Source organism: Clupea harengus, chromosome 20, assembly GCF_900700415.2.
Source record: "Clupea harengus chromosome 20, Ch_v2.0.2, whole genome shotgun sequence".
Taxonomy (NCBI): Eukaryota; Metazoa; Chordata; class Actinopteri; order Clupeiformes; family Clupeidae; genus Clupea; species Clupea harengus.
The window spans coordinates 17,085,398-17,105,414 of record NC_045171.1 but is presented as its reverse complement, the minus strand read 5'-3'; the positions used below and the strand labels follow the sequence as shown (position 1 = coordinate 17,105,414).

The 20,017-nt window shown below is 45.6% G+C and overlaps 1 protein-coding gene across 1 annotated transcript in view; it reads right to left on the bottom strand.

Moving 5' to 3' along the window:
- Positions 1-20,017, bottom strand: part of fat2 (FAT atypical cadherin 2) — a 53,295-nt gene that overhangs the window by 20,379 nt on the left and 12,899 nt on the right. Inside the window, exons 6-16 of the mRNA XM_012834344.3 lie at positions 18,903-19,113; positions 16,076-16,215; positions 14,921-15,196; positions 14,364-14,574; positions 9,948-13,985; positions 8,837-9,033; positions 8,214-8,367; positions 7,365-7,598; positions 5,561-5,950; positions 1,618-1,829; positions 783-920 (exon numbers count right to left, since the gene is read on the bottom strand). Coding sequence (XP_012689798.2) covers positions 783-920; positions 1,618-1,829; positions 5,561-5,950; positions 7,365-7,598; positions 8,214-8,367; positions 8,837-9,033; positions 9,948-13,985; positions 14,364-14,574; positions 14,921-15,196; positions 16,076-16,215; positions 18,903-19,113 — 6,201 coding nt within the window. The remainder of the gene's footprint in view (positions 1-782; positions 921-1,617; positions 1,830-5,560; positions 5,951-7,364; positions 7,599-8,213; positions 8,368-8,836; positions 9,034-9,947; positions 13,986-14,363; positions 14,575-14,920; positions 15,197-16,075; positions 16,216-18,902; positions 19,114-20,017) is intronic.

Genomic DNA, 20,017 nt, shown 5'->3' with positions numbered 1-20,017 from the left:
CTGTAGAGAGGAAGAGAGTACAGAGAAGTGTACCAAGAGAATGAGAGAAGAAGAAGTAGGCGATGATGATGATGATGATGAATGAAGAAGAAGATGACAATAATGATTATGAAGAGCATGATGATGTAGATGATGGTGATGATGGATGAAGAAGAGGAAGATGATGGATAAATAATGATGATGGAAGACGAGGAAGATGAAGATGACGATAACGAACACATAGGGAGAGAGAAGCGAGTGAAGTGAGAGGCGTAGGTGCGATGTGGAAGAGGATGAGACTCATTAGCCCTCAGGGAGAGGGAGAGAGAGAGAGGGGGAGAGAGAGAGAGAGAGAGAGGGGGGGAGAGAGAGAGAGAGAGAGAGAGAGAGAGAGAGAGAGAGAGAGGTGGGCAGAGAGAGAGAGAGAGAGGAGTCTGAGGCCCGGCCTGCGGTCATGTGCCACTGGGATGTGACTCAGCAGTACAGAAATCCACAGGCAAAATTTCACAGTGAGCAAGTCATTAAAAACAGCTCCAACTGGATACATTTCCTCCTTCCTCCTTGCTACTTTGTGATATATTATTATATTATTATTGTGAAGTGTTGTATCCTGTTGTTCTTCCTTCCTCTCTCCATATGCCCCATACCGTCTGTATGGGTCTGTGTTTGTGTGTGTGTGTGTGTGTGTGTGTGTGTGTGTGTGTGTGTGTGTGTGTGTGTGTGTGTGTGTGTGTGTGTCTGTGTGTCTGTGTGTCTGTGTGTGTGTGTGTGTGTGTGTGTAATCTCCCTCCATGAGCTCTCACCTCCTCCCGATCCAGTGTGGCCTGTGCTCGGATCTCCCCGCTGTGCGGATCGATGCTGAACTGATGCTGAGGGTCGCCGCTGGCGATGAAGTAGCGCACCAGGCTGTTCAAAGGGCTGTCAAGGTCGCGGGCCGTAACCTTGGAGAGACACAGGAAAAAGAGAGAGAGTGAGAGAGAGAGCGAGAGAGTGAGCAGAGAGAGAAGAAGAGGGTGCAGAGACTGCAAGGCATAAGACACCTCTATTCAGAAGGTCACATCAATGCTTGGGAATATATCAGAGCTGGGGCCCTCTTTCATGCTAATAGGTCTATGTTATTGATTGTAGGTACAATCATGGGGCTCTTGTTGTGTCATTTAATGCCTGCTTGATTTTCATTTCAGTTTCTTTTCGAGTTGCATTTTTGGAGACGCACCCGTTACTCTGGTTCACGGCTTTGTTTACAGTAATTAGACACTAAAGTTCTGGAGAGTTGCAGATTTATAGTTAATCCCTGGAATTCTGATCTTAATGTCTCGCTAAGACGCTGCTCAGTTTCCCCTGTTTTTGACTTCTGTTTACAAAACACACATGCAGACACACACCCGCACACACACACACACACACATACATACACACACACACCCACACACAAATGCATCCCATCAGATCAAATATTAGCCTAGATTTCACTTTCTTTCTTTCCCCATCCTCTTGGGAGATGCATCTGACTGTGTTTAAACTCACTCAGGTTTGGCCTCACTGAGGTGTTGTGACAGCACTATTGCTCCACAACGGTGCGTATGTGTTTGTGTGTGTGTGTGTGTGTGTGTGTGTGTGACAGTCTGTCAAGGATACCTGCATCACCACGTCTCCGGGGGCGACGTCCTCCGAGACCTCCGTGGCGTAGTCGGTGCGGGCGAAGGCCGGTGCATTGTCGTTGACGTCAGTGATGTTGATAATCACCATGGTGACGTCGCTGAGCGAGGACCGGCCTCTGGAACCCTCCACTGACAGGTAGTACTCGCGGCTCAGCTCGAAGTCCAGGGAAGCACTCACCCACAGCACACCTGTGTCATACACACACACACACACACACACACACACACACACACACACACAAAGACACACACACACACACACACACACACAGACACACACACACACACATCAAAACCTAAAACACATCAAAACCTAAAACACACACCTTAAACTATGTCACTGAGTGACAGCTTTTAAGAAGCATTAGAGAGAGAAATATCAACAGTTCAATAAACTTCAGTCTTCAGGTTAAAATCAAGTGAATATGTAGAGCAGTTTGTCGGGGGAAGACAACTGGCGTCTGAACACACAACAAGCTTGTCGAGAACAGGTTTCTTGTGATTTCAGTAGGTTTGGATGCAAACCAACAAATAATAAAGAGTCAATCCTAAATGGCAATTAGAAAAGAGTCTCACTTAGTGGAGAAGAGGTTTGGAACCGGAGTGTGACCCAGTGGATAATCAGTCTTAAGGAGAAGGTTAACAGCACATGATTTTGATGGAACACCGACCCTGACAGGTTTAAAGGTATAAATATAGAAATAGAAATGGAAAAAAAATACTTCAAGACTTCTTTGAGCTCTTGTCAAGAATGTTGTGGAAGAGGGATGAAGATTTCAAAAAGCTTTACATATTTCCCTCCAAATAAAAACATATTTTGTCTTCTGTTTTTTTTCTTCATTTTTTGTTATTTTTTATTTTCACACACAGTCATTGAAATTGGAGAGACACTTGAAAAATGTGTGGCGCTGGCACAAAGATCACGGATGGAGCAGGCATGGGAAAGCGCATTGGTGTGTTATCGTAGGCAACACACTCCTGTTGGCAGTCCGCTGGCATTTAAGGGTCCCGGCTTTGAGCGACGTGTCCCTGCACGCTGAATGCGGCTGATTGGGCTGTGAGAGCCGTATCGCGACAGGCCTGCGAGGGGACAGCGGAGAGGATTTGCTCACTGCTGTGTGGGCTTAGAGATTGCTGGTTTCCAGCACCTCTCTTTCTCTCTCCTTCTCTCTCTCTCTTTCTCCTCATCGTCTCTGTCTTACTGTCTGTCTGTTGTATTCTGTTACTTTCTCAACTTTTTTATTCTACTAATTTCTCTGTGTGTGTAACTCTCTTCTCTTTCTTTTTTATTCTCTTCCTCATTTACTAATTTCTCTTCTCTTTCTTGACTCCATCATCATCCATTTCAGTCTGTCAGCCTTACTTTTCTCTCCCCTTTATCAGTCCTTAGTCGTTTCCCTTTAGTCATTCTGTTACCTGTTACAGTATCTCCTCATTTTCCCCAAATGAATCTCTCTCTCTCTCTCTGCCATAGTATGTTTACATGTCTCTGGAGAAAGGAGAAGTCATCGGGCCGGGCACTCTGCATTACGGTTATCTATGATGGCACAAAACAGGTACGTGTATTCCCATATAAAAAAAAGAAATGGTTTCATACCGTAGAGCAGTAAAGACCATGTCATGACACCTAAGACCGGTTCAGACTTTTCCCTTTATGATCCCAACCCTGGGGATCACAACCAGAGTTGGCAACTGGCACCGGCATGCACCGACTCGCCCAGATACTATTGGCCCAATAGTACAAACACGGCTTATGTTTCCCAAAGTCCTCATTACCATAACCCTCTTATTATTTTCTTAGTGTGATGATGAGGTCAATCAGATGTGAAAGTATAAATTACATAGATTATCACATTTAAGATGTGGACTTGTACTTTAGGTGAGTAGCTTTAGGGATTCAATACAGTGTGATAAATATTTTTTATGAAGATTTGATCTACAGCTGACCTTACAGAGGCTTAAAGAATATACATAAAAAGCCCTTCAAAATGAAAGTGCTGTAATTTCCAGAACAATGCTATTTTTTCAATGCTATATAGGAGGAGTTGATCTTACTCCTTGGTTGTCCTGTGACATTATGTGACATATGTATCTACCTGCACATACATCAGCACACAAATGTCTGAAGTCAATACAGAGTCCATCCTCGGTGAGCCCAAAATCAGGCACCACATGTTGGTGGAGAACAAGCACTTCTGAGCTGTTCCCGTGACTACTTGTTCCCTAGCAGCCTCTTGGTGAACCCTTGTGTGACCCTGTGTCACCCCCTCTCTCTTTAACTGAGCACACTTCACAGTGCTGCGAAGCATTTTAAGGGGATGGAACAGTCATGCGTGAGTTTAAGTAGGACTTAACTGTGCCCATGGGGATACTGTGGGAAGATTTCAAGATGAATTATTTGTTTAAAACAAAAACAAAGTTAACCACCACCTGACTGATAAATCAGTGTTGTATAAATTGAAAAACAGGTAGATTGGACCCCTGGCAAACAGGTACCTGAAGACTATTCAATTCAATTTGGTTCTGTTCTGTTCAATTCCATTCAATTTTATTCATATAGCGCCAAAACAATGAAATTATCTTAAGGTGCTTTACAGAGCCCAGAGCCTGAACTATGACACCTACTGGCAGAAAGGAACCCTAATACACACAGCAGAATCCATTCTGATCACCACAGAACAAGCCACAGGCACCCACCAATACATCTCTTAGTGGCTTCAACTTCCAGCAATACTATCAACTTTGGTCTTTCATGTTCTGAGCAAACAGACCATAAAAAAGGGCAATTTTTGGAAGGGGGAAGAAAAAGTCATTTTAAACACAGAGAGAACATTTTTGTTTCAAGCTTTGGTCTGCTCTTAAAGATAATAACGTCAGGACTGGAAGAGAGAAAAAAATGCACTTTGTTCATTCGACACAAGAGTATAACCAACTATGCAGCCGGCCGATAGCTTCTAGAATGAAAATACTTCTAAATTGCCCATTGATTTTCTACGACAAATGCCTGGTGCTCAGGCAGTGGCGTCAGCCGGTGCACACTATTGCAGCCTGTTTGACAGCTAATAAAGAGATTAGGCTCAATCCACCGTGAGAGCCGGGCGGCGGCGGCGGCGGCGTCAGCAGCTCTGGGTGCCGGCGATAAAGGGGCACAGAGGGAGGAGAGAGATCGTGATGAAAAGGAGAAGACAAACAAATGAGATCAAGCTCCAGCGGTTTTCCTGAACATGCTCGCACAGGCGGCCAGACGGGCACACACACAAACACACACACACACACACACACATACACACACACACCGGGTGGTTCCCGCTCTCTGCCTGGGAAGGGGGTTGTTGCAAGCTTCAAGAGTCAGAGAGCCTTTGACTGATGTGATCTTGTGTATTTGTGTTACGACTCCAACACAACACTGTTAAATGGTTTGGCGTGAGCGACTGCGACATCAAGGTTATTTTATTTCACCTATAGGTTTGCTGTATATTTGTTGTGGTTATTTTACTCAAGTTCAGCAGTTGGCTATTTACATTAATCCATTTAGAGGATGGTATCAGCTGGGAAAATTGGTAGCATAAAAGACAGTCAACATGTTTCTTCAGTTGGAGCGCTACTGAGGAACTGAATCCAAGAAACACACACTGCTGGCACGCTCACCTTGTCTAATTAGTTGAGTTGCTGGGGCTGTAAAGATAAAACCCCTACGCAATGTTTTCTCTTTTTTTTTTTTCAACTTGGAGAGCTACCGTAAACAAGAACATGCTCAGACGTATTATCAGTTTTTTTTCCTTCTCAATATTCTTCTAATCCCTTCATTTGCTTTTGATGTTGAGGCTCGTAGAGAAGACGGAGTATACAGAAGTAGAGGTTGTTATTTGGTGAGTCAAATGACAAAAAAAGAAACAATGTTAACCAGTTCTGAGGCCTACCTGTCTGAGGGTTAATCTGGAATCTACCACCATCGTTCCCAGCAACGATGGTGTACACGATCGGTTCGCTGCTCACGCCGTCTCTTGTGCCGGCGGACACACTGAGAACCTCTGTCCCCACAGCTATGGATTCTGGGATTGAGGTGCTGTACTCCGAGCTGACGAACACTGGTTGGTAGTCACTGAGGTCCACCACGGTCACCGTTACCGTGGAGAAAGAATTCAGGTGGCGTGGCAGGCCGCGATCAGTGGCTTTGACCTTCAGCTCGAAGGTCGTCTGAGCCTCGTCCGTCAGGGGCCTCTCCAGGCGAAGGACTCCTGAGGTCTCGTCCAGGGAGAAGAAGCTACTATCTGGTCCCTGGAGGGAATACCTCACCTCGGAGTTTATACCTGAAACAAAAAGTGTGGACAAATATTTACAATGATCTGTCAACAACAGACAATCAGCTGCCACAACAACCTCTAATAAAGTACAGCCTGTGATTCTGGCGAAGGGTTGTTGATATTTGAGGTCAATAGCCAATCAATTTACACACCTTCCTTCCATACTCCAACGAAGCAACGTAGTGATTAGCTGGAATTTATGGCTTGGTCTGAGCCACTATATTTCTTTCCCAATTACAGAGCCGTGACTCTTGAGTATTTTTGAGCACACACACTGCCTGGGCCTCATGCAAGAAGTGACAAACAAATGTTCTCTTATTTTTGTTTGTATCCACAATGTGTTCTTTTTTTGGACAGTACCCATTGATTTCTGGGATTCACCAAGGTTTTGTAATTTTTGCTCTTCTCTTAGGCAAGAGAAAATGTAACGAGTGGTCAAGACCACTTTTGTCAAGACCAGAAAAAAAAACATCTTGTTTTCAAAGTTCACAAATTGTTTGTCCATAATTTGATACATAAATTGAAGAACATGCAAAAAACACTGGAATAAGAGCACTGGAGTCCTGTTAAAGATCAATCAGCAGAGTCATTCATCACCATCTAACACACCCTCAGGGGGAAAAAAATGCTCCAGATTCGTTCAAACTAGCCACTGCCTCAACAGTGAAACGTTCAGTATCTGCAAATGTGTCACCGTTGTCATGCCAGGACGTGTACAAGCTAGCATATTTGCATTTCTATTTAATACGCAGGGTGAGGTGTTGGTGAGTTTCAGCGTTTTGAAGGAGGAGTTCGGGAGGAGGAGGCTTAAAATAAGACAAAATAAAGCAGGCGATGAGAAAAGGCTTGGAGGTGTTGGGACGTCACTGCATGTTGCCGCACATCAACAGGAGTGGCCCTGTCACTCCCTAAACGTGTTGATCCCAGATCAAACAGCACTCACCCTTTTTTCTGCAGCTACTTCGCACACAGCTGTGCAAGCGAAAATAAATTAAGCGCACTTCAATAAGAGAACTGCACACGGACCTCAACCTCACTTGTTCGGTATCGCTGAGAGTAAATTACTGGATGGTGGATGTTTGGACGTGATTAAACAGCGCTGTGACACGTTCACCATCAGTGTGGTGGAATGTGTAATGATGTGGAAAAGAAAATATCCTCTAGGCACCTTTGAGAACATAGCTTACTGGTTGTAAAGGGTCTTTGAGAGTAAATATCACTGAGGTGATGTTGAAAGAGGGCTTGAGTTTTTTTTTTTTTTTTGGCAATACTGTGACTGTAACGATGCTGCACTCTTTCACGGCTATAGCCTTCTACACCCATTATCATCTAACCGTAAACAGAATGTACGGGCAGGGCAACGTGCACAGTACATGTTGCCAGAGGCTCTTTGGTGGCAACATGAAAGCCTAGCTGGTACCTGTATCTGGGTCTTTTGCGTAGATTACAGCAACAGGTGTCCTGACGGTAGTGTTGTCAAACACGGTGACCTCGTAGTGGCTGCTGGAGAAGTGGGGTGGGTTGTCGTTCATGTCCTGCACCATGAGCACGATGTCGGCCTGACAAGAACGCCCGCCACCGTCCGTGGCTTTCACCACCAGGTCATACCCGGACTCGTGCTCCCGGTCCAACACAGCTAGGGTGAACAGCTCCCCTGGAAAAAAAATAATTTCAACACAGTAAACCTACGCGCTGTTGTTTCTTGTTTTTGTGCTTATTTATTGTTTTAATTCATATTTGTTTATTTTTAATGTTGCCACACAGCATCTCCCAGTGTTTCATATGACTGCTGGAGGTCTACAGAATAATGCCATTACATGCAGGCTTGGGAGAATGTTGTGTTCATTAAGAGGAAATGCATGCAGTTTAAACGATTTATGGTTTCAGGTTCATGGTTTGTGGAACCATCAGAAATGCAAGGAATTTGTTTTTGAGTTCCATGCGTATAAAATTTCATTAAAGAGTTCCTGCATTGGTGCTTGACATATCACTCCCATCTAGATTACCTGATAAACCATATTTGCAAGACGCCCTGCTCTGATATGAGGCAGTGGAATAGATTGGGCTCGATGATAGATTTGCCACGAAGAGCATATGATTGATGAGGGCAAAGAAAAATTCCTGAGGGATTTTCTCAGCGTCAAGTCTGGTGTGCTCTGGAGTGTTTGCTATCCTATCTTGTTGGTGTGTCACCATTCAGATGCTACCTGACACTTCTCACAGGCCCCTCAAGGGAGAGATAGGCAAACATTGTGAATGGGTTTTTTACCTGTCCTCTGGTTCAGGTGGAACTTGTCAGCATTGTGACCGTGAAGGGTGAAGGAGATCTGCCCGTTGGTGCCGATGTCTGGGTCGGATGCCGACACTTTTAGAATGAAACGGCCCGACGGGGAGTTCTCCATAACGGCCTCAGTGTAGAGCAACTGCTCAAAAAAAAGTTAGAGTTAAAGTTTGTTCTCATGTTGGGATGTGTGGCTCCCATGATGAGATTACACAAAGATTATTCAGGTTTACAAGATTATACAAGACCATACAAGTTAATCAAATTGTGCAAGAACATACAAGACCATTCAAGTTTTCGGTGACAGCATTGGTACAGAACGACAGCTAAATGTAAAAAAAGGTTTTCTAACATTTTGTTATGCAAACATTATGAAACATTTTGTTTCTAAAGTTTCTCTCATTTTGTTGTGCAAGTTAAGAACCTGTTTCTCAGAGTGTCTCTTGTTTACATACAAAGGACACAAATTGGTGTAAAATGGCGGTTTGACCCGGACGGGCGAAGTAGCTTGGCTCACGGTGGTGTTTGAGTAAGGATTGCGGTCTCATTACTCTGAGGGTGTGTCCTGTGCTGGAGCAGAGGAGAAGACAGACAGCACACAGGAGCCTTACCTGCTCGCACAAAGGGCTGTTGTCATTGATGTCGAGAACGTGGACGTCCACGGTGGCGGTGTCCTGAGATCTACCATCTGTGGCGACTACCCGTATGCTGTGTTTGTCTTTGGCTTCCCTGTCCAGAGGGCCTTTCAGGACGACCCTCCACTCCTCGTCAGCCAGCTCGACGGAAAACAGGCCGAGTGGATCTCCATCTAAACGTGTCAGTGAGGATGGTGATAGTGGGTAAAAAGATGTGTTGTTTCAGAGGTGTCATTAAAGAAAAACAGCAGAGGACCAAACCAAAGTTCAAAGATAAAATCAAATGTCTGTTCATTTCAAAACAAAGTTACTCCTCAACCTTTGCCTACTTTTGTGTGTGTGTGTGTGTGTGTGTATGTTGGATACCAATAATGGAAGGAGTCTTCATCACAATGGTTAAGTCTAAGAATTTTCTTTTTTTTTCTCTTCTTAATTTTCTAGACACAACAGGATTTTCTTGCTTATTCAGTGCACACTGACTAAGAAAACCAGAATAATGGTTCTTCAGATTAACATGTCAGCACAAAGAATAGGCATCATACTTTGCCATTTCAAAGACCTGTAAAATTGCTAATGCTTGATTAAAAGCAGTTCCTGACCTCCAACACAAAATCTTAGCAGACTGTCTGAGTCTCCATAGTCTCTCACACCTTAACGTAAGCAGCAAACATTTCATTGGTAATAGGAGTCTGCAAAGCCTGGAAACATTTGGTAATGACTTTTCTCCTCAGCTGTTAACCACTTACACGGTTTGTTCATCCATTTAGGACCTATTACAGTGACTACTGTGTACTATTTCTCTTTTATTTCAGGTTTATTTGCCATGGGTTTCTCCATGTTCCTCTAAAAAGCATTTCATAGGAGCACTCAGTTGTCAAAATGATCAACTACACCACTGCAAGGAGCCCAGAATGAAACATATACAACTGGCCCTTGTTTAGTTGTTCAATAATAAACTCTGTTTGTTTCGGAATATATATATATTTGTTTTACTTTCAGTGTGATTTCCCCATGGCATCATAATACGTTCAGTAGAAGTATTTGCCTCAGTGGTGGTTCACAGTCTACTAGAGGCAACAGCCCTTACCTGTTATGTAACATGTGACCTGGCGGTTCTCTGAGGTCACATCCAGATCGGTAGTAGTCAGCGTCGCAATGACTTCCCCGGGTCGGCTGTTCTCCATGACTGAGCCCTGGTAGAGCTCCTCGGTAAACTGCGGCGGATTGTCGTTGTCATCCGTGATCATCACCTCCACCAGGGCAGAGGAGGACAGCTTGACCTTGCCACCGTGATCGGTGGCCACCACGTAAAAGCGGTACATCTGCGTACTCTCGCAGTCCATCTCCCTCAGGGTGGTGATCCAGCCGCTCTCGCTCTCGATGGTGAAGATGTCACCCATGTCCTCCGGCTCCACTCTGTAGGTCACCTGCCCGTTGTCACCCGTGTCTGGGTCGTTGGCGGTCACCTGGATGACCGTGGTCCCTGCTGGCATATTCTCTGCCAGGAAGGCCTGGTACGGGTCGGCTTCAAACGTGGGCTCGTTGTCATTAACATCCTGGACCTGGATGCTAACGGACACCAGGGAGGCCACATCGGTGCCGTTGTGGTTCCCTTGTGCCACAACGTCGATCTGGTACCACTTGGTCCTCTCGTGGTCGATACTCTTTTGAACCACCAAGATGCCACTCTCTTCATCCACAGCAAACACGTGGTCCTTGTTACTCTCAATTGTGTTGCCCTCCACCAAGCTGTATATTAGTGGCACGTCACCCTCGGCTCGCACCGTCCCAACCTCTGTTCCCATGGGAAGATCTTCAGATGCTGTGAAAGTGTACAGTGGCTCTGTGAACTGTGGCAAGGGCAGCTCAGGTGGTAGCACTTTCACCTGCACTGGCACCGTGGAGTTATAAAATGGCGTACCACCATCTCGCGCTTTCACTTTAAAGTTGAATATTTTGTTCTCCAGATCAACCAGGCTCTCTTTGACGGTGACAATCCCTGTGAAGGGATTGATCTCGATCACATCCTCTGTCACCTCCTCTGCTTCATCAATGGTGTAGGTGACATCCGCATTCTTGCCATCGTCAGCGTCGTATGCCATTATCTGAATGACAGGGGCCCCTTTATTGACAGTGGACTGAATGGAGACCTGGTATTCTGAGGCTTTGAACTGCGGGGGATTGTCATTCTCATCTGTCAGAATTATCTTCACCGTGCAAAAAGCCACTCTCCCTCCTCCATCTTTGGCCATTACTTTAATAGCAATCACTCTCTGCAAAGGGTTTTCTCTGTCTAATGGCAGAGATGTCACTATTTGTCCCTCCTGGTCTATGGAGAAGGTCTCATCTGCAAGCTTATTAATAATAGTGTAGTCCACACTGCCATAAGGTCCATCATCTGGATCAATTGCTGCCAGTCGGATTACACGAGTTCCTGCCGCTGCATTTTCCGCAAGCTCTGCCTCATATATGTTCTGGCTGAAATGGGGACTGTGGCTGTTGCTGTGAATCATGTCAATGTTAACAGGGGCTGTTTTTTGAAACACACCGTCCGATACAGCCACTGTGAGGTTGTAAAAAGGGTCCAAGTTTCTTTTGCAGATGTTGGAGAAAGAGATGACACCTGATGATTCGTTGATGGAAAAGTACCTGTTCTCATTCCCTGAGAGAATCTTGTACTGGAGGTCTGTGCTGTCTGGATCCAAGGCCTGAATTTTGACCACTATGTGACCACAGGTGGCCATTTTATCCAGAGAGGCACTGTAATGGGTCTTGGTGAAGTCAGGCGGGTTGTCATTGACATCGGTCACGTTGACAAGGATGTAGGCCTCACTGCTAAGTGCTGGGGAGCCGCTATCTGTCGCTTTGACTTTCAGAAGGAACTGCTGAGTAGCCTCGAAGTCCAGCTCCTGTGATGCTACCAGGAGGCCACTCTGTGCATCAATCTCAAAAAAGTCTGTCTCGTTTTTGCCTGTGTCCAGTAACTCGTAGGTGATTTCCTTATTTCTCCCCGAGTCCTCATCTGTGGCAGTGATCTGTAACACAGAGGTTCCTGCTGGGAGCCCCTCTAGCAAGTGCGTTTCATACATGTGTTTCCGAAACACAGGGGCATTGTCGTTCACGTCCTCCACCTCGATTTCCACTTTGGCCTCGGCGAAAGAGCCCATCACTGAGTCTGTCGCTCGCACTGTGAGCAGGTGCATTGCTTGCGTCTCATAGTCCAGAAAGTCAGTGACGCTCAGCACCCCCGTCTTGAAGTCGATGTGGAAGTTCTTGGTGGCATTTTCCTCCTCCAGGTTATAGATTAGGCGATAGCCCTCAGGATTGCGCGCCTGAGCGTGCAAAATAGTAGTGAAGGGCGATATGTTCTCCGGCAATTTCAGCGGGTAGAACTGGCTCTGGAATACAGGGTGAGAGCGGTTCCTCACTTGAATGTAAAGTTCCGCCACTGCACTGTAACTTGGTTCTCCCTCGTCGGACGCCAGCACAGTGAGAGCATATTTATTCAGAGACTCAAAGTCCAGGGGCCGCTGAAGAGACACGTCTCCGAGATAAGGGTCTATCCTGAAGAGCTCAAAGTCATCCTCAAGCATGAAAATGATTGATCCATTCTCACCCACGTCTGCATCACTGCCCATCACCTGGTACAGGACGTCGCCAGGCTCAGTCTCCTCTGAAATCGTCAACGAATGGGGCAGATTTAGGAAAATGGGCGTGTTGTCATTTATGTCATCGATGTAAACCTTTACGTGGGTGATTGCTCTGTGTGGTGGGTTTCTTGTGTCCCTCACTTCCACCACCAGGTCGTACTCGTGCTGTTCTTCGCGATCAAAGGGAATGCCTGTGGTGTGTAAAACTCCAGAGGACTCGATGATAGCAAATTTATCCCCGGCGTTAAGCACTTTGTAGACGAGTGGCTCATTTAGGTAGCCACCCACTGCTCTAAGCACAGCCAAAGTCTTCACAAATGTTACATTTTCCAACACAGTGGCTACCTGGAGCTGTTCTTCAAATTTAAGATTGGACGTGGTCATGTTAGTGATATTTACTTGGACGGTTGCTGTGTCTTTGTACAAGCCATCATAGGCCATGACTTTCAGCTGATGGTGAGTCTGGATGTCAGACACGTTACTAATAAATATCACACCAGAGGAGGGGTGAATGGCAAAGTTCTTATCTGGATTGCCTTCAATCAAACTATATGTCACCTCCGAATCAGCATCATGCGCCACCACCTGGATGACCTCCATGTCTTTGAAGAGAGGGAATTCGATGGAGGAGCCGTATGAGGGGGCTGTGAATTGAGGGGGGCAATCGTTAAAGTCCAAGATGCGGATGACAACCTTGGCTGGTGTGTCTGCCGACAGCGAGGGCTCACCTGAGTCTCTTACTTGAATAGTTAAATGAAACTCGGGAGTAGACTCGTAGTCGACGGGGGCTATAAGAGAAATCGTCCCCATGTTGGGGTCCACTCTGAACACTTTTTGGGCCCCAGGCTCCAGGATCTGGAAAAAGAGCAGGGCATTAGAGTCCTTGTCTGCGTCGCTGGCTCTGATCACCAGAGGGGTGTTGTTTTCTCCGATGACCATGGCGTTGATGTGAGCGGCCTCGCTGATCTGTCCGTAGTAACTGCTACGTAGGAAAGCGGGACGGTTGTCGTTTTCATCCACAACGTACACGTGCACTATCGCATCAGATGAGGTCCCCGCTGACGTGTAGGCTCGCACTTGCAGGCGATACGAGGCACACCTCTCAAAGTCCAGTTCTGTCTGGATGGAGATGAGACCGGAGTAGGCATTGATGTGGAAAGTTCCATTAGGATCACCATCTCTGATGCTGTACTCTAGGGCCACTGGGCTTTGCGCAGAGACAGAGAGCACTGGAGTGCCTGGCAGACCGGCCTCGCTAATCTCAGCAAAATACTCCTCAGAGAGGAACCGGGGGGGTGTCAGGTCAGAGAGGGTGACGTGGACTTCTACGGGACAGAGGTCACTGCGTTGAGGGAAGCCCTGATCAGTGGCTTTGACGGTGAGGTGATACTGCGCCTGCAGCGGGTTTTCTAAAGACTTAGCCGCACTTATACTTCCTGTGTCCTGATCGATGTCAAAGGCCCCATCACCATTCCCTGGTGAGAAAGAGCACAGAAAGAAAAATATGAGTTAGGTGTGTGTGTGTGTTTGTGTGTATCGTGTGTGTGTGTGTGTGTGTATGGTGGGGGAGGGGGGGGGGGGGGGGGGGGGTTGGGGAGAGAGAGAAAGAATGTGGATGTGTGATTTTTAATCATAGTTATCATAATTACCTGTCTTTGTCTGCCTTATGGGACATATTCAATTATCTCTAATTATACAGCACTGTCACAAAGACAGCTCAAGATTAATGAATTAATACTTTTGCACTCAGACTGGTGTGCAAAACTTACAGGCACAGAGGATTTATAGTTGGAAAAAGTTTTTCGCTTTTCAATCAGCCCTTATTAACCTTTTCCCTCTGGCCTATATCTTACCGGAGTGAAGTGAGTAGACTATCTCAGCGTTGCTTCCCGTGTCTTTATCCAGTGCCTTCACTCGCAGTACTTCAGTACCCGCAGGGGCCAGATTAGCAACACTGCCCTCATAACGAGAGCGCATGAAAGTCGGAGTGTGGTCGTTGCAGTCCTCCACGTGGATTAAGGCTCTCACAAAGTTTCTTTTCACAGGGATCTCCTGGTCCCGAACCTGCAAAAGGAGAGAGCGCATGTTTTGTTCATTGTTATTTATCGGTTACAAGCTCACCGGAAATTCCCTTCTGAATCATATCCTATGTCTCATCTTTATGTTCTTCTGTGCCGTGGAAATTGCATTATATAGTTATAAGTCAGGAAACTGAGACATGTTAGAACTATAACCTTGCAGTCGAAATGTGGAGAGTTATTATATTACTCGAAACCAGGGAACATACAGTGTGTCTTAAAAATGAAATTTTAGTTCATGTTCATTTCTTATAAATATTTTACTGTAAAGCCAAACTCTGGGCTGTAGCAACTTCAGAGGTACAGAAAAGGGGCAGAAATAAATTATTTACCATAATGACGAGTATGTGCAGCGGCAGCGTCTCGAAGTCCAGCTGTTCGGTCATGACCAGCACGCCACTCCTGGGATCCAGCCGAAAGTGTCTGCCGCTGTCCGGACTGACACTACCGTGGATGGAGTAGATGAGCCGGCTGTTTGTGTCAGCGTCCTGAGCGCTCACCTGCAGGATCTCCTTCCAGGGGGCCGTGTCCTCGGGGACCCGCACCTCGTACAGGCTCTTCTGGAAGACCGGCCGATGCTCATTCATGTCTAACACGCGGATGTAGGCCTGTGCGGGTGGGGGTCGGGGGTCAGAGTAACAGTAGGTCAGATGGACATGTGAGTCATCTGTTCAAACCAGTTTTGGTGCTATCTCTACACGATACACAAAAAAACAGCCTATTTAATTAGATAAAAAAGAGATTGGTTTTGTTTTCTTAGGGAGCGGAAGGAAGGAAGAGGGGAAAAATGAAAATTGGCTGCTGGGTTGGAGGGCTGTGATTTGCCTTTGAGTTTGTGGTAAAGTGTCTGAGCAATGTGACATGATACATTTCCAGAGATAACTGCAGTCTGTTGCCAGCAGCAGTTCACATGAAACACTCAGGAAGAAATATACAGAGAATTACAGATGCTGAAAGATGACTTGGCCTCAAGCGGCATTCCATGTTATCATTTTTTCTACTAACTGAGATTAAACAAAACTTTAGCAATTAAAGAAAATATGAACAATTACATGAAACATCAAACAAATGTTGTTCAGCTTGGCTGGGAGTGATCATAGAAATCTGTCTTACTGTTATTGTTCACTGCCTCATATTCCATACTATGTAATGTAACTTAGCCATTGTATTCTATGAATGTATGAAAGATACGAAATGTATGTAATCTCTGTAAAGAAATGGAACGAAATTACATCTAATCCATGAAATGAAATGTAACAAACTCAAGGCTGCTTGCCTTTTTTCTTTCTATGGTCATTCCTATACCTTTCTATATCTCCCTATACATACGTAGGCTGTATGATTGAGAATAGCCACACAACACTGTGAATCTGTTCTTAAAAGCCAACGAACCAGAAAATTGTGTAGGCTATTGATGTGCTTCTGTGAAGCCACAGCGTGAATGACAGTTTCCAATATAGCTCTGACACGAGTGTCCCCGCGGTCACCTGTGTGGTAATGGCCTGTGATCCATCCGTCACCCTCACGGTCAGATTGTAGTTGGATCTCTTCCCCGCATCCAGACGCCTCGCAACAACGATGCTCCCCGTGTTCTTATCGATGTCAAAATCCAGATCGTCGTCACCGCCTGGGAGGAGATGGCGACAGGTTGTTAGTATCAGTACGCTACCTCCATGTTTTCTGCAGATTGGACAGAGCAATAAATACAAGACCTTTCTGGTAGGCACAGCAGGCTTTCATCAGGACCCACATGGGAGCTAAGGGACTGTGTTAACATACTCTGACACTAGCACGCACTCGTGTAGGCCAAACAGCAAAATGATGACTGATTTATTACCCAGCAACTCCAGCCCCTTTAATTATAGGTCTGTGATTTTTCTGTTATGATATGTATCCAACGCACCTTTGACAGCATGCCATTCACCAGACACACAGAGCTACGTGCATTTGCATTTGCAGCCTGCGTCTTCCCTTCATTCAACAGTAATAGACAGCAGTGCTGTACCTCTACTTTGACCTCAAATGCAGATGAATTTTTCATCTCTTTTCACGAAAGCTACGTCAGCCCTTTCGCTCTCTTGCTCAATGTTGTGTGCAGTAGTAATGACAGAAAACAAGGTCACTTCAAAGCCCGGCCCCCTATGTAGAAATGTAGCCTGCTCGAGAACAACACAATTGTTTAAGGGGAAACATTTGGCACGAGCGCGGCCACAACAGACGTCTCAGCCAGTTAGGGGTAAACTCATGCCTGCCACGGCAGATGGTGTTTATAGAGAAGGCCCACCTTTTTTTTTTTTAAAGACTCGTCTGCTTTTCATTTCCATAACGTGTCTATGAGCATCAGCTCCCGCACATCAGCGCTGCTTTATGAGATGCTGCTGTGAATCTGTTCTGAGCATCTTCGTCTTGGGGAAATTCAGGACGCATAAAGAGACTGAGTCACTCTGACAGCTCTGTTTTAGCGGCTCGCTTTAGTCACGTTTGCTTTTGGCGGCACAGATGCCCCTGACTCCGTTGGCAGTGAATCCACGCAGCAGCAGATAAGGCGGGGTTGATGAAAGGTTCTTTGCAGAGTGAGAAGACAGCGGGTTTCTTTGAGAATCCTGTTTAGTTTATTTTGTTTGTAATCGATATCTAATTGAGTCACCCAGATGGAGGGTTGAAATAGAACCGCCTCTGTCAGTCGGCAGAGAGAGATGAATACATTATTCAACCTTTCGGCGAAGCCATGGTGGTAAATTGCTTATCTGCCGAGCAACTCCGGGCGTGAAAAAAGGAATTTGATACAATTGTGCCAGCCGACTTCACATACACACCCACAGAGGCCTTCATGGCTATTTGGCTACTTGAGTCGTGACCAAATGTGAATTTCAATGGACTTTTTAAAAAGGGGGATAACACATTTCATACAAAGCCATTAACACTCACACCCGTATATGTCCACCACCTAACATTAAGACCAATAACTTACAGGCACTTATCTGGGCAAGGCCATTTTTTTTAAACACAGTTCTTTCTGTCACTGGACTTCTGACGTCTCTGAACCTACAAATTATCCAACCCTCTAACCCCACTTTTCATCCATTACCATCTCCCCACTTCAGTGCCATTCCAATGAGTGATGGGTTTGTGTTTGGCTGGTTGGCTCCGCAGACGCAGAGCAAGTGACCTGCGGGGTGAAGGTCAAGCCGGATTAACCCTAGGTGCAGACACAGCAGGGCCCTGGAGACGCACACACCACACACACACAATATTCCTGCATGATCTCTCTTTCTCTCACACACACACACATACAAACTTAATGTTGTGCATGATCACACACACAATATTCCTGCATGATCACACACACACACACACACAATATTCCTGCATGACCACATACACTCATAATATTCCTGCATGACCACACACACACAATATTCCTGCACGACCACACACACACACAATATATTCCTGCACGACCACACACACACACAATATTCCTGCATGACCCCACACACACACACACACACAATACTCCTGCATGACCCCACACACACAGGTCTGAGACACCAGGGACTCATCAGGGGCCCGGTGACGGATGGTAGATCGGTCAGAGCAAGGAGAGCCTCCAGGGCTCTGGCCTGTCATCAGAGAGAATGGATTCCTGCATGACACACACACACACACACACACACACACACACACACAATATCCTTGCATGACCATACACACACACACACACACACACACACACACACACAAACCCCTCTACCTCCAGAGCAGGGGTAGAAGTCTGCACCCTCCGGCTAAGATGTACCCTACCAGAAACAGGTCACTTGAAGGATGAATAGATCTCGACATGCACAGCTATCCATCTGCACAAGCCATTTGTTATTTTGTGCAGTGTACTCTTTATTTATTTATTTATTTATTTATTTATATATATAAGGGGGTCCAGGCACTGGGCTCTGTAAAGTGCCTTGAGACCATCTTATTGGTTTGGCGCTTTATAAATGAAATTGAAATGAATTGAATTGAAAAATATTTTGATCTTATCATGGATTTATACAGAATAAAGTATGAAATACTAGATAAACATGAGGCCTCTTCTTATTTGTTGTGCACCTTTAGTGTTCTGTTGAATTGGCCAGTAAGGATGATGAAAGATCATTATAATCTTGAGAGTCCAATCAACAACAAGCCTTGTCTGATGAGGCAAGTCCTTGAAAAGCACCAGCATTTCTCAGAAGGGGCTTTAACATGCAGGTTCTCTGTAAATTGTGCTTGCTGCTAAGAATGCAGGTCAGGGGTCAAACCATCCTCTTTTCTTACCCGTGATGTCAAACCAGAGCAGACTTGATGTGATCTCTGTACTTATGATCCCCACCATGTGCGAGACCGGGTCCGTTTCCATGACAGCAAAGGTAAAGTGGGCTTCATCGAAGGCCAGAGGCTCGGTGCTGGGCTTAGGGGTGGGCTGCCATTCTACGTCCAGGCGTGCCGTGGATGTCTTTACAGGACTCCCGTGATCACTGGCTTTAATCTGCAGCACAAAAGGGTTCAATTGTAATACGAAAAACTCAAGTCATCTTTTTTTTGTTGTTTGTTTGTTTTAAGTTTAAGTTTAAGTTACACAGACTTAAAGGCCCAGACCCAGACTTGAGGTCAGGGACAGGTCACAGGAGTCGCACTGTCTGGCACAGCGTCACTGCTGACAGTTGACAGAAGATGGCAGAAAGTGCAGAACCCAGCTTGACCGCAGCAGAGAATGTGATTGTAACAGCTTAAGTAGTGTGTAAGCTATGTAAGCTAGAGTTAGCTTACCATTCAACAACTAGCAACTTGAGGCTACATCTCCATAATGTAGCCTCAAGTTGCTAGTTGTTGAATGGTAAGCTAACTCTAGCTTACATACTACTTTAGCTGTAGGCTCAACAAGTTTACCATCAACTGACCAAAATCCGAAATATTTCCAGACATCACTCTTTAGATTTTTGGGGGTTACAATCACTTTCTCTGCTGCAGTGAATATGGCATAATATGTGGAACTTCAGCGAAACAGCCACGTCTGGATACATATTTTGCGCCGTCCGCCACAAGTTCGTTGTCTGCGGCACGACAGGAGGCCTGCACGCAAAAATGTATTTCGTTCATATGCAAGGACATGAGGCCGATCAGTGTGGTGGATGGGATAGGCTTCAGGGAGTTCTGTGAAGCACTGGAACCGAGGTACCGTATCCCTAGCCGTCGAACAGTCACCAATAGAATCGTAGAATTGTATAACAGCCCCTAATATGATCAAATGCGTGTAGTAGGTAATATGTTGTTAAATATGTTTAAACTTAAATACATTACCTATACAAGTAGTTATGTCACGTTGTATTAATGTGTCCTGTTATTGACGTGCCTAATGCGCAACCAGATATTCGAATATGTTCGAATATACT